The following is a 27,665-nucleotide window of genomic DNA, read 5'->3' on the forward strand; positions in this document are numbered from 1 at the left end:
AATATGTCTCAGCCAAGCAGTTGCACATGAACACAACACAAAGACAACAGCTGACGGCCAACTAGAATGTACGTTCTGCTCCTGCGTTAAAGGAAATAACTCTTTATACCAGTAGACAGTGGTAGTCTGTATTTGTCATTCAAAAAGGGAAACCGGTACACCGTCTTGCTGCTAGTTTGCCAGTTAGCACATTAACAACACAATCCAATGTTGAAAGAACAGAGCAAATTTACTGTGCACCAGTGAACGATAACACAAATCATCATGAAATATTTCTGCTGAAGAGCTCAGTGGCTAAAGAATAACACTTGTACCTTATGGAACAGGTTTTTTTGGGGGTTTTTTTTGTCTCACCCACTCTTGACTCCAGTCGTCTTCTTGTGTGCTGAGGTGAATTGCCAATCAGAGGGATTTCATTCAACAAGTTTTCAGAACAGTCTGAACCCCTCACTTTCTGCTCACAGGGATTACTTCTACATGTATATGTACCTCTAATATGAACATCCTTCATTGTAACACTATAAAGACACAAAATACGAAAAAGGCATTATAGGTCACCTTTAAACTCATTTTCATGTGTTTATTCAACTCTTCTGCCTTTGGTTTGTGGGAGGAGCACAGCCATTCCAAAGAAAGACATTTATTCCACATCAATAGTCAACAAACAAACAAATAATTTGCAATTTACAGCCATATGTTGCATTTACAGTTTAAGTTTTAAAGGAGATACAACGGTTTTTCTGTTGAATGAGTAAATGAGTTCCTGCACAGAACTTAATAATTTAGGTTCAAGCATGATTTTCATTGTTTATTTTATTAAAATTAAGAACTACAGTCATTGCTATATTAACTCTTGCCCTATCTTGGCCTCTGGATGTGCATTTACTGGAAAAAAGCCAAATGAAAATGCTTTTATTTGCTTTAGTTCTTATGCAATCTGCTCTCAGTTCTCTTTAAACTTTAATATTATCGGCTGTTTTTCCAGTTTATGCAAGTTTACAATCCATCTAAACTCTTTGTTTTTATACATAAATTTCATGTTAGCACCTCAGACTTTATTTTCCACTCACATGCATTTCCCTGTACAGTACTGGTGCTCCAGACTGTATATTCATTGACAAGGTGAATAAATTACGTCAGCGTCCTACTGGTCACACAGCAAGTACACTACTTCAACAGGTTACGGGAAATGCAGCCATGTGTAGAAGAATTCATCAACTTGTATGCTCACAGATAGAGGAGTCCATTTATTACTATAATTTCTGGTGATGATGTTACTCCTCTAAAAAAATAAGGGCGATTTCTGTCCATCTTGTGTTGTTTTATGAAAAGCACACAGGACCGATGTCCAGGCCGAACTCCTGATCAGGCTTTCCAATGTCCATGGGGGCCACGTCCACGACGGGCAGCCTGGCAGAAGTTTGAGTCCTGTACTCAAGCACTGTCTTGCCCCACTCTCCGTTTGATTTCTAAGGAGATAAAAAGACAAATACCTTAGTAGAAGTACCTTCTAACAGATTTTTGTCAAATGTAGGTGTCTGGTAATGACTTACCGAGCAGCCATCATCGATGACAGTGTATCGGAGGCGGTTAACGCCTAGTGCTCTCAGCTCCTGGCCGTTAAAGCCTTTGAGGACCAGCGCTTTCTTCAGGTTGGTGCTCTTCTCATTTTTATAAGCCACACTGTTCTTGCAGTGGTAGGTGATGTTCTGGTGTGCCTCTTTGGACAAAAGCTGCAGCAGCTTCAGCTGAACCGCCACCGCGTTGGGCTGCTCATCTGCATTTCCGTAGTGGAACTGAAATTAGATTGACATGATTACACACAGGGAATGCTTGATATCAGACTTCTAGACACTCATTTTTATAACGTTTTGAATGAAACAAATTGAAAAAAACGAAATAAATGTCTCTCAATTTCTTACTTTAGTTCCACTGCTCATGTCTGCTCCAAACCAGATGAGTTTGTCGGCACTGGGACTGGATTTTGTCCACCAGGCTTTGCGAGGAATGGTGGCTGGATTGGCATTGATGCAGGTTTCACCAGTTTCCATATTACAGAAGACCTTGATGGCATCCTTTGTGCTTCCTTGATTTGGATCAATCCAGTACTCACCTGTTTAAAAGTGCAAGGGGACATCAATAGGTTTCATAATGGTCTAAAAACATAATTAGCAGAAAAGACGACAAACAGACCCCTTACCACTCTTTTTGTGAGGGTAGCACTCCTTGATGTTCTGGCAGGATTTGGCAGGGTTCATCTGGCTACCATCAGGACTGCGGAGGTTTTGCAGATGTCCGCTGAGGGTCTTCAGTGTGGCATGGACGCCGGTGTCTGCACGGAGGACAGCTGAGTTTTTGTTGGGAAGGGCTTCATCTTTGTTGATCTCGGGAAGTGGTGGAGGATCAGCAGCTACATCGTCCTCAACAAATTCCACAGCTTCTGGCACAAAGCCCTTATCGTAATCATAAGGGGCGGCAAAGAGGTCTTCCACAGCTGCGGTGGGAGGTCCAGGGGGGCCTGGAGGGCCGGGTGGGCCATCGTCACCAGGTGGACCCTGAGAAAGACAAGATACATTTTTTTCTCTATTTGATTTTTGTCTTGCAAGTGGTTTACAGAGTATAAGGGTAGCAGTAGCTGTCACTTTTTCAGTGTGTTTCACTTCAATAAAGATAACCTTTACATTTTGGTTGTCCTGTTCAGCATTTGGTTGTAATAAAAGACCCTCTAAGACAGGGCTATTCAATTACAAATTGAATTTTCAACATACTTTAAACCAGAAAATGTCGATGGGCCAGACATTTTCAGCAGCAGGCAATCCACTGAAAACTTTTTCAAGCTTTTGGTAATCGTAATTCGATAATTCGGTAATTGGTAAAAAAAATAATTTTTAGCCTCACATCTAACCAAGGAACATCACAAAGTTGTATGCAATGCAGACACTAGCTAGCTATCAACGCACAGAAGGATAACAAGTCACATAAACAGTAACTAATAACACACTTTATCTCTCTACCGGCATCTCTCTCATTCCCTCTCCCTTCTCCCTCATTTTCTGATGTTCTCCTTTAGGTTCAAGTGTTTAGGAAGATACACAGGATATAGTTTTATACAGTCTATGACAGCAACAGTCATGTTTACAACAACAAAGTCACTATATAAACTCAGTAATATCTCACTGGAAACAACCTAACATGTCAATAAAATAAATATTCCTCCTGACATCACAATATTGAGTTACGTTATATAAGCACATCAGTACCAGCCATTCCTCCTGCTCTCAGTCCCCCCTCTACTGAGGACACTCACTATCTGCAGGTCGGCTGTCTCAGGTACATTTAAGATAGGTAGCAAACTAAGTGACATACAGACAGTTTTCATTTTAGTTTGTTTTTTAACAATTTGTTATTGGTCGCTATAGCATGATGTGCTTGTGTAAACTGCAACTGTAAACCACGACGGTGCTGAATGAGAGACTGTGGACAGAGCAGATTGAAATATCGCTTTATACATGCTGAACACAAAAACTGATAAAGCCCTGACTTTCTACAGGCAAAGGTTTAATTGCACTAACTTATAGGAACAAGCGCACTTGCTGTCAACTAGAGTAATCTTGTAGTTATATTCCCTTCATCTGCTCCGCAGCCTCTCTGCTGTCGTCTGACTTCACTCTGTCATGTTTGAGTATGTCTGTGTTTGTGTGGAGGAGGTCAGCCTCAACATGCAGAAAGCAGGAGAAAGACTGCAGCGTGATGATACATGAAACCAAAACTTTAAAAAAGTAATGATAAGAGCCGATAACGGCAGAGCTTATAATACTACAGTCTTGATAAATTTTGCTGGCTGTTTAATACCGGGTCTCAGTACCCATTCCTAGCTGGGCCACTTGGAGGTTGCCTCTGCACGGGATATGGCCTGCGGGCTGCCAACTGAATAGGCCTGCTCTAAGGAGTAACATGTTCTTCAGGTAAGTTAATTTTATTTTAATGGTTTTAAGCCTGTTTCTTCTTTGCAAAATTAGCATTAGCATTATCACAGCTAACCAAAGTTGTAAATGCACCATGCTAACCAAGCTAGCATTACTGTTAGCTCCATCCTCTTGTCCAAAATATGGTCACTTCTGGCTCCAAAAATCCAAGATGGCAACGGTCAAAAAGTCTAATTCAAGACTAGTCCACAAACCAATGGGTGACGTCACAGTGGCTAGAATTATTGTTTTATACAGTGTATGGATAATACCAATAAGTTGATTATTTGAAATATAAAGAAGATAAAAAGAATCTTGTGTCACCTGGGCCCCGATGTCACCCATGGCACCTCTGCTTCCAGGAGCACCCATTGGTCCGGGCTGACCAATGTTTCCTTCCTTTCCTGGGGGACCCACCACTCCTGGAGGACCCTATGCGGTAAAAGAGTGAGAAATATACACTATTAAATAAGGCAGAACAGCACTTACACTGATCATAGTTTAACTGGATATGATAAACTTACCCTTGGCCCAGCTGGTCCAACAATACCTGTCGCTCCTGGCTCACCTGTAGCACCCTGAAATAGAAAAGAATGACATTTCAACGTCTGATACCTTCAATGTTATTGTGTTTTTAATGTTTCTCTGAAGTAACTATGAACAGTGGCTGGAGTATATAAATGAGTATTTGAAGTTGTTAAAATTAAAAACAATTGCTTACAGTTATTCCTGGCAGACCGTGGAGCCCGGTGAAACCTCTGTGTCCCTTCTGGCCCCTTTCTCCTTGTTCTCCAGGTGCTCCTTTATCTCCTTGTGGTCCTTGAGGGCCCTGAAGTTAAACACACAGTAACAGTTCAACATGTCATTGGAAAACACACTAAAAACAAGCACCTTTTCTAATTACTAAATTTTTGTTTTGTGTATCAGTGAGGTGAAAAATAGTATTTTTATGCTGACCACTTTCCCCCGTACTCCAGGTGCTCCTTGGGGTCCAGGGACACCTCTGGCACCCTAAACACAAAACAAGCAAGAAGAAATGACAGAACTGACTTTGCAATTAGCATTGAGAGTGCTATCAGTATGTAATTGACGTGATATATTAGCACTATCTCTGTCTGTGAAGCTCACGTTTTCGCCTGTTGGTCCAGGACCACCCGTCAGTCCCACAGGACCCTCAGTTCCTGGAGACCCTGGAGTTCCAGCCAGACCCTCAGGACCAGTATTACCCTTGTCTCCCTGGAAACACATGAACACACACCAGCGATTAGCACACATAGCCATTCGCATGGTACCATTAGTAAATCCAGTCCACTGCTTAAATAAAAGCAAAAACACACAATGTATGGGATCTTACCCTTTCTCCAACAAGGCCATCTGTCCCAGGAGGTCCCTCTGCTCCAGCAATACCCTGAGGAGATACAAATTATGACATAAAAATAAAAAATATTGAAATCATTTTTGTTTGTAGTTAGACCTACCTGTCTTTTCACAAATATTTGTTTGCTTTGAAGAAAACTTTCACCTCTTTTAAAGGTTGCTGCCGTATAAAGTCTACGAAACTCGTAAAGATATTTTGGACTCTGATTCATACATAGTATTATTTGATGACAGCAATACCAAACTTTAAATACTTGGACAGCCAGTGGTGGACTTAGGCTATCTGAGGGGCAGAGAAGAAAATAACAAGGGTACCAGCTTGTAGAAAGCATACAGAGAAGCCTTTATGGCATCGCATCATGTTTTCTTAATTTTAAGACCACCTTGGGAGACACTTTATCAGTAATTTATTTGGCACATGAAGTCATACAAGGCACATCTCCAGTGAAATGCAATCCTTTCAGCTCCTTTAACTTGTGCCATGTAATTCTTACATTGATGGCTGCTGCTTTATACTCTATACTAACTATGTTTCCAGATGGTTCTGGTAATCCATGGTTTCTGGCTGTGGGATGATTTAACTGTAGATTTGGGTACAGTTGCCTCTGTTTCACAAATTAAATCCACCACAGACTCAACGGTTATTGGTGATATCAACAGTGTCCTGGAATGGGCTCCAGACTCTAATTGGCGCCGTCTCTCATGTCACTGGGTGCATGTGTTGTAGTTTGCTTGCATGTTTTGATCTCGACATGATGGCTGCATGGTCGTCCCCCGCTTTAAACGAGGGCAATGACTTTGCTCTGCAGCCTCCTCTGAATGGTGTACAGCGATGATCCAGAGTGTTTATTTCCCCTGTGGCACAAGGAGGGCAGGAATGGGACAGCACTTCATATTTCCACTGTCACGCCAGTCCGTATTCATCATAAAACACATGCCTTCTCCCTTTTTCTCAACAGAATCCTCTGATAGTTTCTGATATCACATTGGAAACTGATGCGGGCACCAATGTCATACAGTTTATTATCCTAGCAGGATGCAAGTTAGGCAGAAAGATCCACGCCATCAGGATCACAGCCAGTGTTAGATTCCTTCTCTGCTGCCTTGGTGCCTCAGATGTAGATATGGATGCTGATGCCTATCATCTCCATCTTTTCCTTGATGTTTACCGAAGTTTACATATAAAACCTTCATCCTAACCAGCTAGCAGAGACGCATGAGCAGAGTTTACAAACTGGTGAGTTGATTTCTTCATTTGTGTGACAGCCAAATGCCACCACCTTCAGTGCCAACCACAAAAAGCACCACCAACACTTGCAAAATAGACATAGGAGCAGAAGTTAAGCACTTATTTAGTGGAGCTGACAAAGAGGCAACTGAAAACATCCACACCTAAATCAGTTTTCTCCACTGCAAGAAGGCACTTTTGCTGTGGTTTGTTTGAACATGGGCGTGCCAAGGGGGGCAGAGACAAAAAAAACATCCAAACTGCATATATTATTAATGACAATCTAATACATAATTGCAGTTTTTGAGGTATTTTTGCTGTCATATTCCTAATAACTTTAGAGAAATGAATGAATACCAAATAGTAAGAGAGTCTGTTTTTGGTGCTAAAATCTGAAACCAATTTCCAAAAGTCATATATTCATGTTTTCAAGAAATAAGCAGCACTGATCTAACGTAACTCCAGATATAACCACCAGCTAAAGAATGACAAAGAAAAGCTGTTGGTGACTAAGATAGACTTGACAAACCTCAGGGCCGGCATCACCTCTTGGCCCGGTGGCTCCTGGTAATCCAACTCCTCCAGCAGGCCCTTTGCCGCCCTGAACTCCAGGAGCTCCGGCTTTTCCAGGTGGACCCTGAGGAATAAATATAAAGTTCAAATAATTAAACTTTTCATCACCACATTCTTAAAGCAAGATATATCACTTTGTGATGCTAAAAACATTGTCAGAAGGAACACTTACAGCAGGACCTGGCAGTCCCAGCATGCCAGCCTCTCCTCTCGATCCAGGCGTACCCACGATTCCTCGCTGTCCTGCTGTGCCAGCAGGTCCTGGAGGCCCATCAGGCCCCTGACGGAGAAACACAAGACAAACACCTCGGGATTTATTTGTGTTCAGCACAGCCTAAAATGAATGCTACAGTGAACTCCAACCTGCACCTTACCGGAGGACCATCCTCTCCAGAGTCTCCCTTCTCTCCAGGGGTACCCGGTGCACCTGCATGTCCTCTCTCTCCTTGACGTCCTGGAGCTCCATTCTCTCCAACAATACCAGGAGTTCCTGGCTTTCCTGGAAGACCTATTGGCCCGTCTGCTCCAACAGCACCCTGAAACACACACGTAGTCTTCCCTCAGTACAGATTTTGGAAATACAAATGTGACTTAATAGCAAGTATGAAAAACACTTAACCAAGTCTAATATATCGAATCGTCACCTCTGTATCGTGATATGTATCGTATCCATAAATTCTTGCCAATACACACCGCTAATGTAAATGGTTACTGAGTAGCAGGTGGCACCATGTATGGTAGTCTCGGCCACCAGTGTGTAACTGTGTGTGAATGGGTGAATGTAACATATTATGTAAAAGCACTTTGAGTGGTCACAAGACTAGAAAGAGCTATACAAGTGCAGTCCATTTACCGGGGCCTTGCTGGAGCAGCATGACGGTTAGTGTTAGCTTCTGGGCAAAAAAAAAGGTAAGTCTCCTGCATGCAGGACTCCAGAGATATTTAACATTGGTAACTTTATGTCATATATGACATCGTTGACCCAGGAGTAAATACATCACATTTATTTTACACTTGCCAGATCTGACAACTGCACAAAGGCACAAGCCCAGAGTTAACGTACCCCAGGCAAACGTTAAATGTTGAGCCCCGACAATTTAGATATTAGAAGGCAGCTATACTAGCAAAATAATCACACAATCTCATGGCATATTTTGTCACAGTCCCATGATGATGGAGGCATTGTTATCATGAGGTTGAAAATTTTGATATATCGTTACATCTCTAGTAACCAAAAAACTCACAAGAGCTCCAGCTGGTCCAACTCCTCCTGGCAGCCCAGGGAAACCAGGAGCACCCTGTGGGAAGAAAACAGAGGAAGAAAGATGCACTTTAATTATAAAAATGATAACACCTGAGTACTTATTGCATGTTAGAAAGCACAACAACACTGTTAAAACACCAAAGGCTTTGAACATGTAAAAATATTGAGCCTAATTCACCGTTGCGCCCTGTGTTCCCCTGCCACCTTTCAGTCCAGTCACACCAACAGGTCCCTAAAAACACACATCAGTAGCAGTGTAAGTGGAGTGATTAATTGTAGTTAGCTGACTTGTTTGACATTTTTTCCCACTGTAGTTCACTGAGTGTACCTGTCCTCCTGGTTTCCCAGCCATCCCCTGTGGTCCAGGTGCTCCTCCCTCTCCCTTCAGACCTGTCTCACCCACTTCACCTTTGACTCCAGGCTGACCATCGGGACCCTGGGAAACAAACAGGATGTTTTTCGTTAAGCATTAATGAGTTAATTGTTGGTATATATTGAACATATCCGCCCTACGATAACTTTAACTTTAGCAGCCACTTACAGCAGGTCCAGGGAAGCCGACAGCACCAGTTGGACCATGCTCACCTGTTGAACCCTGTTAACATCACCACATACACATGCACACACACACACACACACACACACACACACTTTATCAGGAAGGAGTAGACATATAGCCATTCAAGGGCAATGTCACTTTAATTTAACTTCTGTTGTAAAATAGAATGTTGTACTGACAGGAGTTCCTCTAGTGCCTCTGCGTCCTGTAGGTCCTGGTGGGCCGGGTTCACCCTGAAATAAAGGGAAGGTCAAGTCAAATGAATTCCTTTAGGTTTTCATTTTATCTAAACCTGGAATGATACAGAACTTTACAGGTTTAAGTTTTCAAAGTTAGCATCTGGTTTATGTGCAGGCCACATATCCAGTGCTCATTAAAGTCTACAGTTGGTATCTTCTATTGAAAAAGAAAAAAAAGGCATGTCTGCTGAAACTGTCACTATATGCTGACAATAGTACATGAGACGTGTTCGTACAAACAAATCATGGTTTACTGTCAGGATATAGGGGCAATTTCAGTAAAAAATATGTATTTTTGTTGTTGTTGTTTTTTTTTATATATATATAAAAGTTACCTTCACAATACTGAATCAGCCCTATTAAGAATAACAAATGGCCTCCTCCTAGCCGCTGACTCAGTAACTGCTCCATCCTCTTGTTCCTCCTCTAACTGCAGCCTTTGACGCTGTAGATCACGCCATTCTCAATCACAGATTAATGGAATGGGTGGGGGTCTTTAAACTGGTTCTCTTCATATTTATCCAACAGATCGTTCTTTGTCTCTATGAGTAACTCATTTTCTTCCTTAGTTCCCATCTACTATGGGGAACCCCAAGGTTTCATACTTGGTCCAATCCTCTCCTCCATTTATTTACTTTAATTATGCAGATGACATGCAGGCCTACGTCCCCTTAGAGCCAAACAACATCAACAGACTAGTCCAAAATGCAGTTGCAAGAGTTTAACCAGGTCAACAAAGAAGGAGCACATTACCCCCATTCTTACCTTCCTACACTGGCTGCCTGTTGACTACAGGATACATTTTAAGATTCTGATGTTTGTCTACAAAGTGTTAAATGGCCTCACCCCTCTTACATCATAGAGCTCCTCTCCTCATATCACTCTGTAAGAGAGCTGAGATTGTTTGACCAATCTGTCCCGAGATCCAGGACTAAGTGTTATGGGGACAGGGCTTTCTCTATCGCTGCCCCGAAACTCGAGAATTCTGTTCCTCACACCATCCGATTCAAGTCAAGGTCAAGTCAATAAAGTTGACTTGACCTACTGTACCTTTAAATTGAATTCAAAAGTGGACTTATTTAAACAGCAGTCATTTTGAACTGAAAATTGAAAACGGTTACTCCCTCCATCCTGTTGTTCTGCACCAAGATTCTCATTATTGTTTACTTTTACCCTCATTTAGAACTTTCTTAATTCTGTATCTATGACTCAACTTCAGTCAAACATTGTCATTTTTGCGTAATTGTTGATATATTTTTTTTCTTTTCTGAAACATAATAATTTGGCTAATTATACAAACATTTCCAGGCTTAAGAATTCATGCTAAAATTGTGGTTTTGGGCTCACCTTCTCTCCATTAGGTCCACTGGAACCAGTAGGTCCAACAGGACCAGGAAGCCCCTTTTAATAGAATTTTCAAAAAATATTAGAATATCATATAAGACAAAATAAAACTCAGTTGTACATGACTATCAGCAACTGGTGACCGAAAAGTGAATATGTTTAGTCTTTGTGCCATCAGGTAAAATATTTTGCCAAAAACGTCATATAGTTCACGACTCACCCGTGCACCGTCAGCTCCAGCTTTGCCCTCGAGTCCAGCTTCTCCAACTGCACCCTGTTAGAAGAAATCACCTTTATCAGTGGCTTAATTTCCTTCAACAACCTGCTGACATCAGTAGAGGATATTTTGTTCGACTGACGGTTATGTTAGAGGAGAAATTAGTATCTCTGCCTCTTTGCAGATGATCCTATCTTTTACTTACTGCATCTCCCTTCGGGCCTGAAGGTCCTGGTGTACCTCTCTCTCCTGGCATTCCCTGAAGTCCTGGACCTCCTGGCTCTCCAAGAGAACCCGTTGGACCAATGCTACCCTAAAAGGGACACAGTAAGGCTCAGTGTAAACAAGATTTACATGCAACAAATTAAAATATATTATGTGAGGTTTTGGTACTTAGTGTCTCTGCATGAGTGATTTCATGGTTACAGTACCTTTGGCCCATCTGGTCCTGGTCCACCTGGACTACCTTTAGGTCCCTGCAGCCCATTGGGCCCGATTTCACCTCTCTCTCCTGGAGGCCCTCTTTCTCCCTGCAAGGACAAACAAAGGTTAAACGCAACACCTCTTAATTGCAAAAAATAATTAAATGTATTGACTTGTGGCTGACTGATTTAAATATGAACAGTAATGGACTTACCCTTGGACCTGTAGCTCCACCAGCCCCAGCCTCTCCAGCAAGACCCTGGAAAACAAAAAACATATTCTGCTTGTTGTGGTATGATGAGAAAAACATCTTAGTATGTTGATGACTTATTATTGTACAATATATAACTTAAGGCTGAATTAAAAATAATTAAATTTGTCATACCTCATCACCTGGTTTTCCTGGCTCTCCAGGTGGTCCTGGAGTTCCGGGCAAACCCTAAAGAATTCAATTTGTATTTAATGCAAATAACAATAATGAACAAGAATGACATCAATACACTGAAATAAACATATATTCTTATAACTATGGGGTGCAGTGTACCTGGAAACCATGCAGTCCCTGTGGTCCCTGCTCTCCTCTCTTTCCTGCAGGACCCTGGAGAAAAGCAAACAGAATATAAATTCATCTAAACATCGTGTCATCAAATCACTGATGATGAGATTGTGTCAACAGTTAGATGCTTACAGCGGGGCCGGCTGGACCAGCAGCGCCCTCCTCTCCGTCTTTTCCATGCACACCCTAGAAGACAGACACAGTATCTATCAGTATAGCTGCAGGTATATTTGTACGGATGTGTGCATGTATGATGTATAAATGATATCAATAGAGAAAATGACTTGCCCTTTGACCTGGAGGCCCGGGGCTACCAGCCTCTCCAATCTTTCCAGCATCACCCTAAAAATCAGGAACCACATTAGTCATCTGTTGCTGCACAGAATATATAATTAAAATGATTCAAATACATAAATACTGACAGCAAAGCCTTTTGGTCCTGGCAGACCCATCGGTCCACCTGCACCTCGGTTTCCAGTAGAACCAGATGGGCCTGGTTTACCATCATCTCCTGCTGAGCCCTGGAAAGACCGCAAGAACATTAATACGTGCAGTCTACCAAGAATGATTCCTTATTTGGTTGTTTTAGGGAAATTAAAATGAGTCATGAAAATAAAAAAAGTTTTGTGTACTTGTGGTCCTTGCTTTCCCTCTGACCCCTGGGCACCAATAAGTCCTGTCAGACCCTGTGAAATAAGATGCACAGTTACAGAACAACCTTCAATACCTGTCTCTAGAGCTGCATCTTCTCAAAATAAATATTCTCTAAATATCTTACAGGAACACTAACAGATGCTCTATCTCTAGATCGGGGGTGTCAAACTCATTTCATTCCATGGGCCAGCTCCAATATCTTCTACCCTTTTTTTGAGTAAAGAATTGTATTCTGTAGACGTCCATCCTTTTACAAAATAGATAAACAACCTGAGATGTCTTAAGAAAAGTAAGTGCAGTTTCAACAGTAAGTTTTTCCACATTCAGTCAGTCTACTTCTCACTGTCATTACATGTGCATCTATCCATGCATTTCCTGATACATTTTCTTTTGAACTGAAGCTGCTGACTGACAGGATTGGCTGGATAGACCCTTTGGTGTGTCGGTCTGGCCCACAGGCTGTATGTTTGACACCCCTGCTGTATATAGACAATGGTACTTCTGACATTTACCATTTAATTTCAAGTTGGTATTATGTGGTTTGGGGCCTGTTTGGACAGGTTACCTTAAAGTTTTGGGGGATCTTGAAATAAACAAAATATTGTATGTCCCTACTTACCAAAGTTTACCCAGTTATGAGTGACACAAAATTTCTTTAAGTGCACAGTAGTGCATTATAGTTCGTCATAGGTGTTAACTCATTTTAATTGAAAGAATAGCCATTTTCAACTGTTGACAGTCTTCACAGGAAAACCTAAAAGGCTTCTCCTTATTTTCTATCATATAAAATACCGTTTCAGATTTCACATGTTAAAAATGTAAAAATGCAAAATAAAGTGTAGCCAAAGTTTCAAATAGTGAGGTAAATGTATGTAAAAGTAATCCTTGTTACCAAAAACCTCATGCTTCAGACCATTCTGAATATTCTGTATCCAAGTGTTTTTTCTACTTTCAAGACAAAATGATCACAACTCTTGGGAGATTTCTTTGTGGTCATCTGTTCTAGGTACACAGCTGATAGTGCTTGTAATCTACATGCTACATGCGTACATCAGAGAAACATGAAAACGTGGTTGCTAATGTTAATTTCTCCCCCTGATTTTCATTGGGAGAAAGTGTATTGCTACATGTAGCTATATGCTAATGTGATGGAGACATGTAATCTTTAGTTGCTGATGTTAATTTCTCTCAGATTTTGGATAATATTCCTGCTGGAACATGTCCGATTGTATTGATATGTTTTTATTGGTGATTTTTAACGGGAGATAGTGACGCTTTACACAGTCACTTCCCAGCTGCCCTGGTACATGTAGGCATATGCTAACATTAGGGAAACGCACTGCTGCTATTGTCTATTAAAGTCATTTCTGCGGCTGCAATGACAGGGCAGAGACACAGAGTTGTGGAAGATCCAGAAATGCTGACCAATCAGAGCAGACTGGGCTTTTTTGGGAGGGGGGGTTTATAGAGACAAGTGCTTATTTCAAGTATTTCAGGCAGAGGGTGAATACAGGTGTTTCAGCAAAGACAGTAAGAGGAAAATAAAGTGTTTCTTTTCACATTAAAGCATGTTAACATGTTCTAGTAGAAAACCAAAATTACAAGTTTGTCCTGACAGTGAACACGAGGTCCCCTCTAAAGAGTAACTTAACACCAGGTTGAAAAGCAGTATTTCACCGCCCTTTCTGCTTGTAAGCTTTGAACCTGTAACCACACCTGACAGTGATGTCACAGTGTACTGACACATCCTGGTGTACACCTCTACATCACTGGAGCAGGGTGAAAAGTTAAACCACTTGAGGTCATCAAATACAAGATTTTCTGCCCATGTGAAGTTGCTCTAACTGCCTTTTGTGGGTAGTTTTTTACTATATAAGAGTAAAGTGATGAATAAATGCTGTAATAATGTGTGCCGTGTGTGCTTTACCCGAGCTCCTGTTAAACCTGACTCTCCATTACGTCCTATATCTCCATTTAAACCTTTGGCACCAGGTGACCCTGGCAGTCCTCGTTCACCCTGGGCTCCCTGTTTGGTTCAAAGATACACAAAAAAACATGTCATGGTCGAGAATAATCACAATTAACGACAGTTATGCTCCGGCATTATGTGTATTTTGATGTGAAGTCAACTCACCTTAGGACCTGGCAAACCATCTGCACCTGGGAAACCTCTATTTCCGGGGGCTCCCTAAAACAAATTGAGTATCCATTACATTTCAGGCCCTGAAGTCATGAAAAGGACTCTCTGTAGAAGTTTTGTTTTTAAAAGATGAAGTAAAAGTTGACTCACTGTCTCTCCTGGAGGTCCTGGAGGCCCGATAGATCCACCATCACCTCTGGGTCCACGCTTTCCGTCCTCTCCCATTGGGCCCAGTGGACCTGGAATACCATGGTCTCCCTAACCCAGCAATCAATAATCAGTCAAACAGTCTCCTCCAATTAGCTTTCATCGTTTTTAACTTTTATTTTTTGGATGATAAAGGGTCTTTTAGCTTACTCTTTCTCCCTTGGCTCCAGCTTCTCCTTTGAATCCAGGCACTCCAACTTCACCCTGTAAAACACCATCAGATAAACTGGAGATCAAGACATTAAAGCTCCCAGTGCATTCAGTTTTATAAGCTACAAAGTTACAGAGGTGGAAATGGAGTCATGCTAAAGGGCGAGGGAGGTTACCAGTTGGCCCTTTGGTCCTGGTGCTCCTGTAGTTCCCTGAGGGCCAGGGGGACCAGATGGACCCAACAGCCCTGATGGACCCTGGACACCTGCAATACCCTGAGGAGGAGAAGAAGCAGATATCACAAAAGATTCACAGACAAGTGCTAAAAATGGTTCACAGAGTTTGCAGTTTGTAGATACTTACAGCTTGGCCGCGAGCACCTGGAGTTCCATCAGGTCCTTCAGCACCCTGTTAAAAACATTTTTTTTTTTTACTCGTTATGTTAATCCAAAGGTGAATAAAGTCCAACAGGATGTGCTCACTTTCCCAGGAATACCCAAAACTAAATCAGATTGATGAAGCTGTAACAAACCTGCTTTCCTGTTGGTCCAGCTGGTCCTACATGACCAGCGTCCCCTCTGGGTCCCTGTTGTCCTGGACTTCCTCTGACGCCTGTCGGTCCTGCTTCACCCTGCACCAGAGGACAGACTTAGGTCAAATTTGAGGACTTTTTAAAAATTATTTTATTAAAATTTTGGGGTCAGATTTTGGCAGTGGTTGAAGTGCTAAGATCTTTTACTGAAGTACAAGTATCAATACTACAGTGTAAAACTACTCTATTACAAGTAGGGCTGTGTATTGGCAAGTTGGCAATATGATATGCGTCAAGATACAGGGGTTACAATTCAATATATCACGATATATTGTGATACTGTAGGCAAGGTGACATATTCCGATTTTTAATCTCATTTTAGGAAATCTGTCATAGTGTAAAGAACATAAACATCTGCATAAAAAGTTAACTTTTGCCAATATTAGTAAAAATAGAATAAAAATGCTTGCAGGATTCTTAAGGCAAACAAACTAAGAAAATAAAAAAAATCGATACAGTGCTTCTGAGAATTGATACAGTATTACCGAATTCAATATTGAAATACTCAGGTGTATCGATATTTTCTTACAACCCTTGTGACAAGTGAAAGTCCCGCATTCAAAATTTCCCTTAAGTGAAAATACAAACGTATAAGCATCAAAATATACCTGAAGTACCACAAGTACAAGCACTCATTATGTAGAATGGCCTATCTCAGAATAAAATAAAAGCTGGAAATGAGTTAGCGTTTTAGCACTCTTGGTTCCCTTGTCTCAAAGTCAATCAGTTTTTTTTGAGTGGATTTTTGGTTAGATGCCTGGAATAAGGTCTGTGGTTAACACATACTTAAGAGACTTTCACTGTTTGTGATTTATATTGAAGAAATCAGTGTGACATTAACATCTGGATCAGCCTGCAGAAAAAAGGTCATCCCTGCAGCACTCTGTGTTCATCCCTCGAATATTGCAGCTACTAAAGGTGGAGCTAATTCAGCTTACTTTATATACCACAGGGTATGTATCCTAAAATATTACATCATATTTTATTAGTTGATCTATTCTTATTATTATCATTTTGTATTAATAATCTAAACCTGCTAAAAGTAACGAGTTACTAAAGCTATCCAGTAAATGTAGTGGAATAAAAAGTGCAATATTGGCCTCTGAAATGTGTAGAAGTAGAAAGTTGTATAAAACTGTACATTAGTACAGTACTTGAGTAAATGTACTTAGATTCTACCACTGTCATTTTCTCTAATTATCCTGTCAAGTCAGGAAAGCTGTGTGTTCCTTTATCAACACAGTTATCGGTTTTAGCTTTCATCCAGCAGTGTTTTATTGTGAGATAAAATGAACTGAGGTTATGGTCAATGTGTGTTTTTGTTACCTAACAGGCTGCCAATATAGACAATTTGCTACAAGACAATAAATAATTTCACAGCAAGATAATGGAGATAAAAATGGATTAAAAAACTTCCCAAATCGTTAATTATAATATTATGACATAAAACTGTTCAGTCACACCTTCATTCCTGGGTTACCGGGAAAACCTGCCACTCCAAGGATTCCCATTGGACCCTGTGATTAAATAAAAAATTGTCAAATATTCAAAACAAAGCTTACAGGGATTTTGGGTTTATTATAGGGTTCAAGTTCACAATTTACATTTGATTTGACTCAATTAAGTTGATAAATGTGGTCCTTACCAGAGGACCTGGTTTGCCAACATGGCCGGCTGCACCCCGTTTTCCCTACAACAGAAAGAAAACACCTCAATCATGCATCACCGTTTTATATTTTAACACTTTTTCCAACTGAATAAAGACATTTTGCTTCTCTTACCACAGGACCAGTTGGTCCGGCTCTGCCTCTTTCTCCCTGCATGCCCGCTGGTCCCTGAAACAAAACACCTGCTCAGCATCTTTATCACCAACACCTGACTCTGTGTGAAATGCTGTGATGATGAGTTTCCTACCTGTGGGCCTGGAGCACCCATTCCACCCGGAGTACCAGATTTACCCTACAGAGCACAAAGACATAACCCATGTTAAAACTGCATTATGTGTGTCTGTGTGATGTTATATTTGATGTTGAAGCATGAAGGGGGGAGACAGAGCGAGTATGACATGCAGCAAAGGGCTGTAGGCTGAAATTGAGCCTGTGGCCGCTGTGGCAAGGACATTGCCTTTGTATACAGGATGCCTGCTCTACCCACTACGCCCCTGGGTGCCTTTTTTAAATGTATTTTTTTCTTTATCTCTGTCTTTTTTTGGGAGTTTATATTGTCATGTCATCATGTCAGCGTATGTGTTGTGTATTATGTGCCTGTATTTAAGAACAAAAAGTTAGTGGTTCTATATAGGGTCATATGTTGGTTAAATTATTAATTTATTACTTATTTTGGGACATTTCATAAAACATTACAGAAAAGGGGTTACAGAATGTATTTAAAGGGTTCGAGGAAGAGGATGAAGAATAAGATATACTTTATCAATCCCCAAAGGAAAATTCAAAATTTTCTCTCTGTTGTCATATACACATAGGCCCGTAATACACACACATGCAGAAACAGAAGGTGAACTGGCACCTCTCTAGCTATCAGTGACCCTCTGGTTCCCAAAAGACCCTATGGACTGAGCATGTCTGTGGCGAGTATGGGGGTCAAACCCATGACCTTGGCATTATTAACCAGCTGAGCCCAACCAACCCATCTAATGACTTCAACCCGTCAAGGGTCCGTATGGGGACTTAAGCTGACAACCTTCCGGTTTCCAACCCAAGTCCCTACGGACTGAGCTACTGCCACCCAAAAATGGTACATGCTAAATATTTCTAAGGTCGGTAGAATTATAATGATCTGAATATATTTATAATATGATAGAGTTGTACACTTTGAGAACCACAAGATGAGACAAAGCAAATTCACACCTTGGTTCCAACAGCTCCAGTCTCACCTCTTGGCCCAACAAGACCGGACATTCCCTGTTGAAGAGATTTAAAGTCACACACAGGAAGTAAGTTCTTGATGTTTCTAACCTAAAAGCCTGAAAAATAATCATGAAAAGTTAGGAGTGATGATAGCATGGAATGACTTTTAATTGTGCAGTGCAGGGATGCACCCATGTGACCTTTTCAGTCCTCATATTGATACCTGAGCTTTGGGTATTGGCTGATACCGAGCACAGATCCCATGCTTGTTTTGAATTAATAAGCTGTACCTCACAGTGTGAAAGTGCCAGTTCTTTTATGTGTAAGTCAGCATCAGGCTAGACTTAAAACATTTCTGTCCTAACTTTGCAGAAAGAATACATAGATTTAGATTTACTGAAGTTTTATTATTATTAAAAAAGCAAACCATGCACCAGCAACCACATATTGCAAGTGCAAAATACCTCCAAACATCCAACATTTTTGTTGTTAGCATGACGTAGTACGCACTTGTGTAATCAGTCATAAACTTAGAAATGAATTGAATAGATCAGCCTCGTTGTCACCAATACTGTATCCAGCTATTAGAGTCAGTATTGGCCTGATATCCGACATCACCACTAAATCGTTGCATCCCTAATGGCAATGTTTGTGTGACTTACCTTGTGACCTTTCAGTCCTGGATGACCTGGAAGTCCTGGGAATCCTCTTGCACCCTGCATTTAAAGAAAGAAAGAATCAACAAACACACTAAGCAGAGGAAGAAGTGTATGTCTACAGATTGTGATCACCGTTTATAGGTTCTATTTTAAATGAAGTGTATACTGAATCAAGTGCGTCTCCTAACATTCTTCTGGGCTTGACTGTGCTACTTGGTCATGATAAACGGTATTGTGATTCATGCAATTTTAGTGTGAACGCTGAGGGGAACAGGTTACCACAGATCCTGGAAATCCTGGCTCTCCTGGAGCGCCTGCAGGTCCAGGTTCTCCCTGTGCAGTAAAAGTAAAATAACAGTGTTTAAAAATGATCATTGCTTTTAAATAATTAACAACATATCATAAACTGTTGTGTAGGTTCGACTCACATCAGGTCCAGCTTTTCCTGGTGGCCCGTCTGGTCCGCGGTGACCCAGCTCACCCTGCAAAGAAACACAAGAAACCGTCATTACTGACACACATTTCACAAAAATCAAAAATGAAGAAGCAGAAATGTTCCTACCATTTGTCCTGGTTCTCCAGCGTCTCCTGGAATTCCCTGACCACCACTTGGGCCCTGAGGAGAGGAGGTAATGACAGTCACTTCTGATGCCAGGATACAACATTACTATGTTCCTACCTCAAGTCTTGTGACAACATATAATCAAAATTAAGCCTTTAAATCTTTGATAGGAGGCCAAAACTCACCTGTGGCCCAGGCTGTCCTGGAGGTCCTCGTGGTCCTGCCTCACCCTGAAAAAGCAACATTTCATACACTGTGATTTAAACATTATGGCAAACGTACTAACTTTGTATATATGAAACTTTAATTTACTGTTTTTTTTCCCCTGTACAGCACTCACCCTTGATCCTGATACCATCCCAGCCATACTAGACTTCTCACCAAAACCTGCAGACATCTGTGACACCAGGTTGCCCTTTTGGGAAGTAAATTATTCAAAAGAAATGTTCAAACTGCTGCAGAGGAGTCATTTCATTATCTGTTCAATGTGCAGATTCTGGGAAAAAACTCACCCCAGGGTGTGAGGGTTGTCCTGGGGCTCCAGGCTCTCCTGGATTTCCTGGCACACCGGGCTCTCCATCAAATCCTGGAGGCCCTGGGAATCCCTGCAGGGTGTGTGGTGAAATATGATTAATGAGAGGGAGAGATGAACCACTGGAGTAAAGTGTATGTATTAAGCAACATGAATATAGTAAGTGCAGGACATATGGAAAAGCAAAAAACAAAAACAAAAACAGAATGAGTGCCTTGAAAAGCACTATAGAAGTTCAATGTACTATTATTATTATTATTACTATAAAATAAAACACGCTTAACCACACTGAAAACAGACCATCTTCCTACACTTACAAAAGGTTTTCTGTGTGTTGACAGCAATCTTAAGTTGCATGCAATAAGCAGAAATTTACAGACCACGACAAAGATAAAACCCACAGTTTGAGCTGTGCAAAGGCAAATTGCTGGCTGTTGCCATGAGCAGATTAGCCTGTAGATTTACAGCATCTAAAATATTCATTCAGATTTACCCGTCTGCCTTTAAAGCCTCTTGGTCCGGTGTGTCCCTGAGCTCCTGGAGGACCCTGAATCATAAACACAAGAGATTTTAATCAATGAGAATTGCTGTATACAACTATAAACATCTCTTAGAAGTGTACAACATTATATTACAGTCATGATAATAGCATTCAAAAATATCAATTGTCAGAATTTTGTATACACAGTTTCTGTCTTTGTCCTTCCTAGAAAGCAGGTTGGCAAACCATCCTGCCGTTGTCAGAATCAGAATCAGGTTTATTTCCAAGTAAGTTTTCATATACAAGGAATTGGCTTTAATGAATTGGTGCATAACATTAACACATTCAGAGAAAATGAAATAATTAAAAAATATGTATATAGCAAAAATCAAGAGGCATAAATACAGGATAAAATACAGTTATTATAAAAATACTTTGAAAAATTGTATTATGTATCTGAATTAAAATTCAAGAGTTTTGCAGTTTTTCCTTGGGCAAACATTATCAAGTATAAATGATGATGACTGTTGACTGATGATGTTATGCCTAGTTTTTAACTACAATATGATTGTGTCTGTTTTATTAACTTATTGATGTATGTTACTGAATTGTTTGATTTTAATGATCTATGGATACATTGCTTCCTGTTTTTTTAACCATCATGTAAGGTGTCCTTGAGTGTTTTGAAAGGCTCCTATAAATACATTTAATTATTATAATAAAAAGAATGTTCACTAATAATAATATATTTTATTGCACTTTATCAACACCCTTCAGCTTTCCACAGGTTGTTCTCCAGTCATGAATACTATTATGACATTCTAGTGCCCTCTAGTGTCAAAATTAGTGCATGGAGATTATTATATGGGAGATCATTTTGAAAAAACACTATTTCAGGGATACTCACTTGTGTTGCCTGGGGGTCACTTTGGTAAAATGACAGGAGGCCAGGGTCCAGTTAATAAACAAACAAATAATTAATATAAATAATTAACCTGGACCTCTGTCAGGGGGTCTGAGGGGATCCTTCCCTGGTACTTGATGCTTTTTTATGAACTCTGGCACCTTATTAACATTCAAAGTACAAAACAATATGTCCAAGTGTGAATCTTTTTATTTATATTGTGAATTTAGAAATGGTCAGCAGGCCATCTGGCACCCTATTGCCAGCCAGATTTGGCCCTGTGTATCACTGCTCAATTCTAATTTATTTCTTTTACCCTATATTCCACACATACATATAAATTCTCAAGATATACTGTACACTTTGACATACAGTAATAGATAATGCAATAAAAACTCACCTGGGGTCCTGAAGGTCCAGGGAGCCCCACCACCTGGAAAAAAAACAAACAAACAAAAAAAAAACAGTCTTTGTAGTTGAAATATAATTAAAAAAATAAATAAAAATAAAACTGCAAATACATTGTTTATGTTGCGAAATTACTTACATAAGGGATATCACCTGGTTCACCTTTCTGTCCCTATAAAGGAAACATATCAACAATTTGTTTTCATTTGAAGAACTAATGTTTCTATATTTGTTTTAGATATTAATACTTGTTTGTTAGAATGAATCATGACTTACCTTGAATCCCATAATTTCTGAAGGAAAACAAACAAAAATGAAAGTTAAAGACATTTATACTTCAACTTATCTGCATCGTGGTATACCTTCCTAAACCTGAATGATTTATGTATGTATTTAAGTGTATCCTTAACATCTATACACATACATCTTTATTTACCCACATCCCCACATGTATGTAAATTACATAGCTTTGTGTTTAGCTATGTTACATATGCCCATCACATACTGTTAAAAGCTTGATCCATTTATTCCAAATTTGATAGAATTTGTCTTTTTGGATCCTTAAAAGGTTGTCAAAGTTATTCCACACCAATCTTCCAATGCACTCTATGATTAAGGGTAATGTAACGCCCCTTGAAAATCTTGCGGACTTTCAATGGGTCTAACCTGCGGCAGTGATGTAAAAGTGTACCCCAAGCTGTGTCAGCACACAGTGGCATCACTGCTTTACAGTAAATTACTGTAATAACAGGCTAACTCTTCTCACCTATCATCCTGCTGGCACTGGCAAAGGTGTCGCACACAGGACAGCACTCCCCCTCAGGTGTGACGACCTTCTCGCAATTTGGCAGCAGCTCACACTGCACCTCGTCGCAGATGGAGACACCGTTGTCACAAACACACACGCGACAAGGCTCTGGTTTCCAGATGTCGTTGTGCTTGTAAACCTCCCCATCGACCGTGCAGCTGTCCCCTTTCTTCTCATCTGCAGCTGCAAAAGACATATTTTTTAAAAGTAGCGGCATACTAACCTCTCAATAATGTAACAAGAAATATTATTTACCGGTTGTGGGGTCTGCACTTGGAAGTGATGTTGAGTCTGCACTCAAGCATACAGGGCAACACTCGCCCTCTGGGGTCACAGTGTCCTTGCAGTTGCCGAGGTCCTCACAAACCACGTTTTCACACACAGCAGTCCCCTTATCGCACACACAGATCCGACACGGCTCAGGGTTCCACATGTCATTGTGAGCGTAGACTATTCCATTTTCTGTGCAGGTATCTTCATGAAACAGAAACATAAAAGAGTTAAATTAAATTGAAGTAATTGAAGTCCGATCTGATAGCTCAACATTTTTTGCTTTTTCACTTATTTGCCAAGAGTTATGAGAAAAATGATGCCACGCTTATGTCTATATGTTAGATATCAAGTTACCAGGGTCAAGACTAAACATGAAGAAGCAGGGTTTGGTTTTTGACAGCAGGTCTGCTACAACTCTCAGATCTTTTAAATTAAGGCTGAAGACTTTTCTGTTTGCTGTAACCTTTATTCTTGTATTTTATACCTGTCTTAGTATATTGTAGCGACCCTGGGGGCAGTGATGAGTGTGGTATGAGTGGAGTCAGCTGTCAGTCAGTGTGCGGGCTGGAGATTGGTGGAGTAGAGAGGGGGAGGGATGCCCCCGCTGGGTATTGTGTGTGTTTATGAAGTGAGGGTGCTAGACCAGATGAGTCTGAGTTTGGGACGGAGACCTTTACATGTTACCCCCCTGGAGAGCTACCGGAGTTTTGTGGAGTTTACAATAAACGGGCCTTTTTCCCCGAACGCTACGCTGGTCTCCTGCTCGTGAGTGATTCACTACAATATTTTAGCTCGTTTTCATTTTCTATTGTCATAAAATTGCTCATTATTGACGTATTCAATTTTATCTTAATGTCCTTTTGTAATAGCCTATGTTTGTTGTCTCAAAGCTTTTAGCGTTTTTTGCAAAGCAGTTTGAATTTCCTTGCTGCCGAAATGTGCTATATAAATAAAATTGCCATGCCTTACCAGGGAGGCCAGTTAGCTTGAGCTTTAGAGGTGCTGGTAGGCAGATTTTGTTATCTTTGGCTAGAGCCAGGCCAGCTGTCTCTGCCTGCTTCCAATCTTAATACTAAACTAAGCTGAGCTAAGCTAAACTAAGCTAAACTAAGCGACCCACTACATTTAGCATAACGACATTGGAGTGGCATTTATTTTCTCATCTAATTCTTGGGAAAAAAGTGTGTAAGCATATATGCCAAAATGTCAAACTTTTTCTTCATAGACCAAATCGTAAATTCTGACTCTAACATGCTTGATTTTCACACTAACAATTACCCTAAAATCCTGTTGTCAAAGCCCCTATGTGTAGATTTATTTGTTATTTAAGCATCCTCCAAATTATTCTGCACAAGTTTTTGCTTATAGAAAACTGAGACAATCCTGGCACAGCCTACTCATCTCATTGTCCCTAGGGGTGTCAAGGAGTCTGCAAAGTCACAAATTGTAAAATTCTACTCATAGGGGCTTTAAAAACTGTATCTTTAAAAAAAAAAAAATAATTTAAATACTTTACGCTTTAATTGGTGCTTAAATAGAAAGCAACTCACAATAAGCAAAAAGACTAATAAATGCGGCAACTATCATCATCAAAAGTGCATACAAAGCGCAATCAACAACATGGCATGGATCATGGCAAGGGAGGCAGTAATTTCCCAGAGGAATACACCTTATTTGGTAAATAAGCTACTTGCACAACTTCCTCTTGTGTAGCAGTAGATTGTCACCAGCGTTTTGCCGCACAAAGGTAGGTTGAGAAGTGATCTTATCTGGCAAAAAGTGAATGTATTCCTTTTGCAAAGTGACAGTACAGTCAAAGGGAAACTCCAAACACAATAATGTAGAATTAAAAAGAACATTTCGAGGTTGTGTGCACAGGATGGAGCCTGAAGAGGAGGGCTTCAGGCTTGGAGACAAAAAGCAGCAGCAGTCCTGACACAGATGGGAACATTATCCAACTGCTGAAGTTGCGTGAAGTCAACACAAACTGCAGGAACATAACCAGGATGCATCTGCAGAACAGACAGATGTGCAGGTGACATTCCAGTTTACCAGTGTCTGTGTCAGGCCGCGTTGCCGCAGCCAAACACACAGGGCAGCACTCGCCCTCTGGGGTCTCTTTGGTCTCGCAGTCACCTACATCCTCACACACCACGTCCTCACAAAACACCGTCCCCATATCACATATACAGATTTGACATGGCTTGGGGTTCCATATCTGATTGTTGGAGTAGACTTTGCCGTCCTCTGTGCAGGAATCTTTGTGAAATAAAAACAGCAACTGACATCAGTACCCGGGGTTGATGTTTGTCAGCTAGTTGGTGTACATCATCATGCATGCTAGTTATAGGTTTTCAGTCTCGGTTTTCTCAACTGTTCCTGTTCTGGAAAAACCCAATGCTAAGTTGAAGCATGACTTAACCCAGCTTTAGTGAATGATACATTGAGAGTTTATAAGCTTACATGCAATGCACACCTAAACTTCTCGACCTTATATGCATCGCTAAGCTAGTTTAGCTTCTCAAAACCACTGAGGTGATTTTAGCATGATCTTTATGCTGTTGGACCATCGTAGATATTATTTTTATGAGCATCTGTAAATAACAAATGGTGATAACTGAGCATACTAATGACTAAATTGTCAAGTCATAAGCTCTAATTTACATGTTACATGTAATAGAATTACAAAATTAATGTAACAAATCAGTTACTGAGAAAAAATATATAATTAAATTACAGTTACTAATCAAAATGTTGGTGATTACAAAGGGGTTACATCCAAATATATTCTTTTGAGTCAGCTTATATGTAGAAGAAAAAATGATGAATCATTTCTTAGAAAAATAATCATATGTAAAAAGTTGCATTACTTTGATGAATACATTAAAATAGTTACATTGCTTATTACATTTTTAACAGGGTAACCAGTGATCTGTAAATGATTACATTTCAAGAGTTCTCAACACTGAAAGCAATAGTAACAAACATCAACACACTCCCATTTCGTCAAATACAGACCCTTGGTCAGTGGCCCTACGCATCAAACTATGATGCTTTAGGTACCATTAAGCATTGTAGTTTGATGCGTAGGGCCATGTAGGGCATCTAATAATAACATAGCCTGGTGCGTCTCATATAGACGCTAAAGGGTACTTTGGTTTGTCTATATCTGAAGCCTGGTATTAGACGATCTGGGAGTGAGAATGCCCTACAACTAAATAATTTGTCTATTAACAGTGGGTATTCATTACTTGATTTCAGTGAGAACAGCTTAATATATCGGCAAAATATTGGAAATACTCATGTCAATCTTATTAAAACAGCACCACAGTAGAGATTCAAAGGAATGTAAGAGTCAAAAAGACAGGAAAATAAAGGCATAAAAACTAAAAAACACAAAAATGATGAAGAAATGGATGGACTTTTGGGCACTGTTGGTTTTTGGCAAACAAGAAAAACTATGACAAGTGATAGAGAGGGATTCAAAAGAGGTGAAAACATTCATACCAAAAGAGATGTACCTGGAATTCATCATCTTTATTTCACAGTAAAAATGATCACCTCTTCTACAGTAATCATTCCAGAAAATATAAATGTCTCTATTTTTCAACCACATAAAAATCCACAAAATACAATATAAATACAATGTGGATATTTATGGATTATACAGACCCACACTTAAATCTGCTCAGGTTTGTAATGGTTCTTAAATATTTATTACCAGTTTCATTGTCCATGCACACAGGGCAACACTCGCCCTCTGGGGCCTCAGTTGTTTGGCAGTGATTTAGCTCTTCGCACACCACTTCCTCACACACCACAGTCCCCGTGTCGCAAATACAGATCCGACACGGCTCTGGGCTCCATATCTGATTGTGGGAGTACATCTTTCCATTTTCTGTGCAGGTATCTTCATGAGACAGAACAGTAATCAGTAGCGTGATTGATTCCCTTTCAGTTGGCAGTAAAGATGAAGTCTGTGCATCATTATGGGGTTTTCAATCATGAGACTGACAGCAAAATGTATGTGTGCAATTTTCCTCAGCTATATTGTGCTACTTATTGTATCTAACCTTCTGGAACATAAAGAATGTGATGTTCTGACCCAGCTAACTACCTGTCATGTAATATTGTTACAGTTACTTTAAAGGGTAAGTTTGGTATTTTTCAACCTGGACCACATTTTCCCATGTTTTTGTGTAACTAATGAGAACAACAGTTTTTGAAATTGGTCCAGTGTTGAACAAGACCGCTGCAGCTGTTAGCCACGAAACAGGCTGCAATGTAATCCTTGGGGACAATTGAGCACTGTCAATTTACATCCACTAAACTGGGTTAGATTGTTATTTTAATTGTCTGACGTCATTATGGAAAGGATCCCTACAGAGATATACATGGAGTTAATTGTTTAACTTAGGTTCAGGAGCAGGACCACGCCTCAGCCACTCCTCTAATCACCTGACTAACATATACACTGCTCAAAAAAATAAAGGGAACACTTAAACAACACAATGTAACTCCAAGTCAATCACACTTCTGTGAAATCAAACTGTCCACTTAAGAAGCAACACTGATTGACAATCAATTTCACATGCTGTTGTGCAAATGGAATAGACAACAGGTGGAAATTATAGGCAATTAGCATGACACCCCCAATAAAGGAGTGGTTCTGCAGGTGGTGAC

General features: G+C 40.3%; 1 protein-coding gene across 1 annotated transcript in view; it reads right to left on the reverse strand.

Annotated features, from left to right (window-relative positions):
- Window positions 1-518: 518 nt before the first annotated feature.
- The window catches only part of LOC126401795 (collagen alpha-2(V) chain-like), a 48,220-nt gene continuing 21,073 nt past the window's right edge, over window positions 519-27,665 (reverse strand). Inside the window, exons 2-55 of the mRNA XM_050063299.1 lie at window positions 22,965-23,183; window positions 22,668-22,892; window positions 22,178-22,194; window positions 22,041-22,073; window positions 21,894-21,926; window positions 20,602-20,655; window positions 20,089-20,181; window positions 19,917-19,991; window positions 19,762-19,806; window positions 19,577-19,630; window positions 19,443-19,496; window positions 19,294-19,347; window positions 19,018-19,071; window positions 18,356-18,409; window positions 17,403-17,447; window positions 17,270-17,323; window positions 17,134-17,178; window positions 16,952-17,005; window positions 15,429-15,527; window positions 15,260-15,304; window positions 15,073-15,171; window positions 14,897-14,950; window positions 14,690-14,797; window positions 14,534-14,587; window positions 14,327-14,425; window positions 12,378-12,431; window positions 12,168-12,266; window positions 12,034-12,087; window positions 11,878-11,931; window positions 11,734-11,787; window positions 11,575-11,628; window positions 11,404-11,448; window positions 11,198-11,296; window positions 10,972-11,079; window positions 10,770-10,823; window positions 10,553-10,606; window positions 9,146-9,199; window positions 8,949-9,002; window positions 8,736-8,843; window positions 8,586-8,639; window positions 8,388-8,441; window positions 7,518-7,679; window positions 7,316-7,423; window positions 7,100-7,207; window positions 5,320-5,373; window positions 5,094-5,201; window positions 4,923-4,976; window positions 4,687-4,794; window positions 4,490-4,543; window positions 4,290-4,397; window positions 2,201-2,555; window positions 1,923-2,113; window positions 1,554-1,796; window positions 519-1,469 (exon numbers count right to left, since the gene is read on the reverse strand). Coding sequence (XP_049919256.1) covers window positions 1,323-1,469; window positions 1,554-1,796; window positions 1,923-2,113; window positions 2,201-2,555; window positions 4,290-4,397; window positions 4,490-4,543; window positions 4,687-4,794; window positions 4,923-4,976; window positions 5,094-5,201; window positions 5,320-5,373; window positions 7,100-7,207; window positions 7,316-7,423; window positions 7,518-7,679; window positions 8,388-8,441; window positions 8,586-8,639; window positions 8,736-8,843; window positions 8,949-9,002; window positions 9,146-9,199; window positions 10,553-10,606; window positions 10,770-10,823; window positions 10,972-11,079; window positions 11,198-11,296; window positions 11,404-11,448; window positions 11,575-11,628; window positions 11,734-11,787; window positions 11,878-11,931; window positions 12,034-12,087; window positions 12,168-12,266; window positions 12,378-12,431; window positions 14,327-14,425; window positions 14,534-14,587; window positions 14,690-14,797; window positions 14,897-14,950; window positions 15,073-15,171; window positions 15,260-15,304; window positions 15,429-15,527; window positions 16,952-17,005; window positions 17,134-17,178; window positions 17,270-17,323; window positions 17,403-17,447; window positions 18,356-18,409; window positions 19,018-19,071; window positions 19,294-19,347; window positions 19,443-19,496; window positions 19,577-19,630; window positions 19,762-19,806; window positions 19,917-19,991; window positions 20,089-20,181; window positions 20,602-20,655; window positions 21,894-21,926; window positions 22,041-22,073; window positions 22,178-22,194; window positions 22,668-22,892; window positions 22,965-23,183 — 4,673 coding nt within the window. The 3' untranslated portion in view covers window positions 519-1,322. The remainder of the gene's footprint in view (window positions 1,470-1,553; window positions 1,797-1,922; window positions 2,114-2,200; window positions 2,556-4,289; window positions 4,398-4,489; window positions 4,544-4,686; window positions 4,795-4,922; window positions 4,977-5,093; window positions 5,202-5,319; window positions 5,374-7,099; window positions 7,208-7,315; window positions 7,424-7,517; window positions 7,680-8,387; window positions 8,442-8,585; window positions 8,640-8,735; window positions 8,844-8,948; window positions 9,003-9,145; window positions 9,200-10,552; window positions 10,607-10,769; window positions 10,824-10,971; window positions 11,080-11,197; window positions 11,297-11,403; window positions 11,449-11,574; window positions 11,629-11,733; window positions 11,788-11,877; window positions 11,932-12,033; window positions 12,088-12,167; window positions 12,267-12,377; window positions 12,432-14,326; window positions 14,426-14,533; window positions 14,588-14,689; window positions 14,798-14,896; window positions 14,951-15,072; window positions 15,172-15,259; window positions 15,305-15,428; window positions 15,528-16,951; window positions 17,006-17,133; window positions 17,179-17,269; window positions 17,324-17,402; window positions 17,448-18,355; window positions 18,410-19,017; window positions 19,072-19,293; window positions 19,348-19,442; window positions 19,497-19,576; window positions 19,631-19,761; window positions 19,807-19,916; window positions 19,992-20,088; window positions 20,182-20,601; window positions 20,656-21,893; window positions 21,927-22,040; window positions 22,074-22,177; window positions 22,195-22,667; window positions 22,893-22,964; window positions 23,184-27,665) is intronic.

Source organism: Epinephelus moara, chromosome 15 (assembly GCF_006386435.1).
Source record: "Epinephelus moara isolate mb chromosome 15, YSFRI_EMoa_1.0, whole genome shotgun sequence".
Taxonomy (NCBI): domain Eukaryota; kingdom Metazoa; phylum Chordata; class Actinopteri; order Perciformes; family Serranidae; genus Epinephelus; species Epinephelus moara.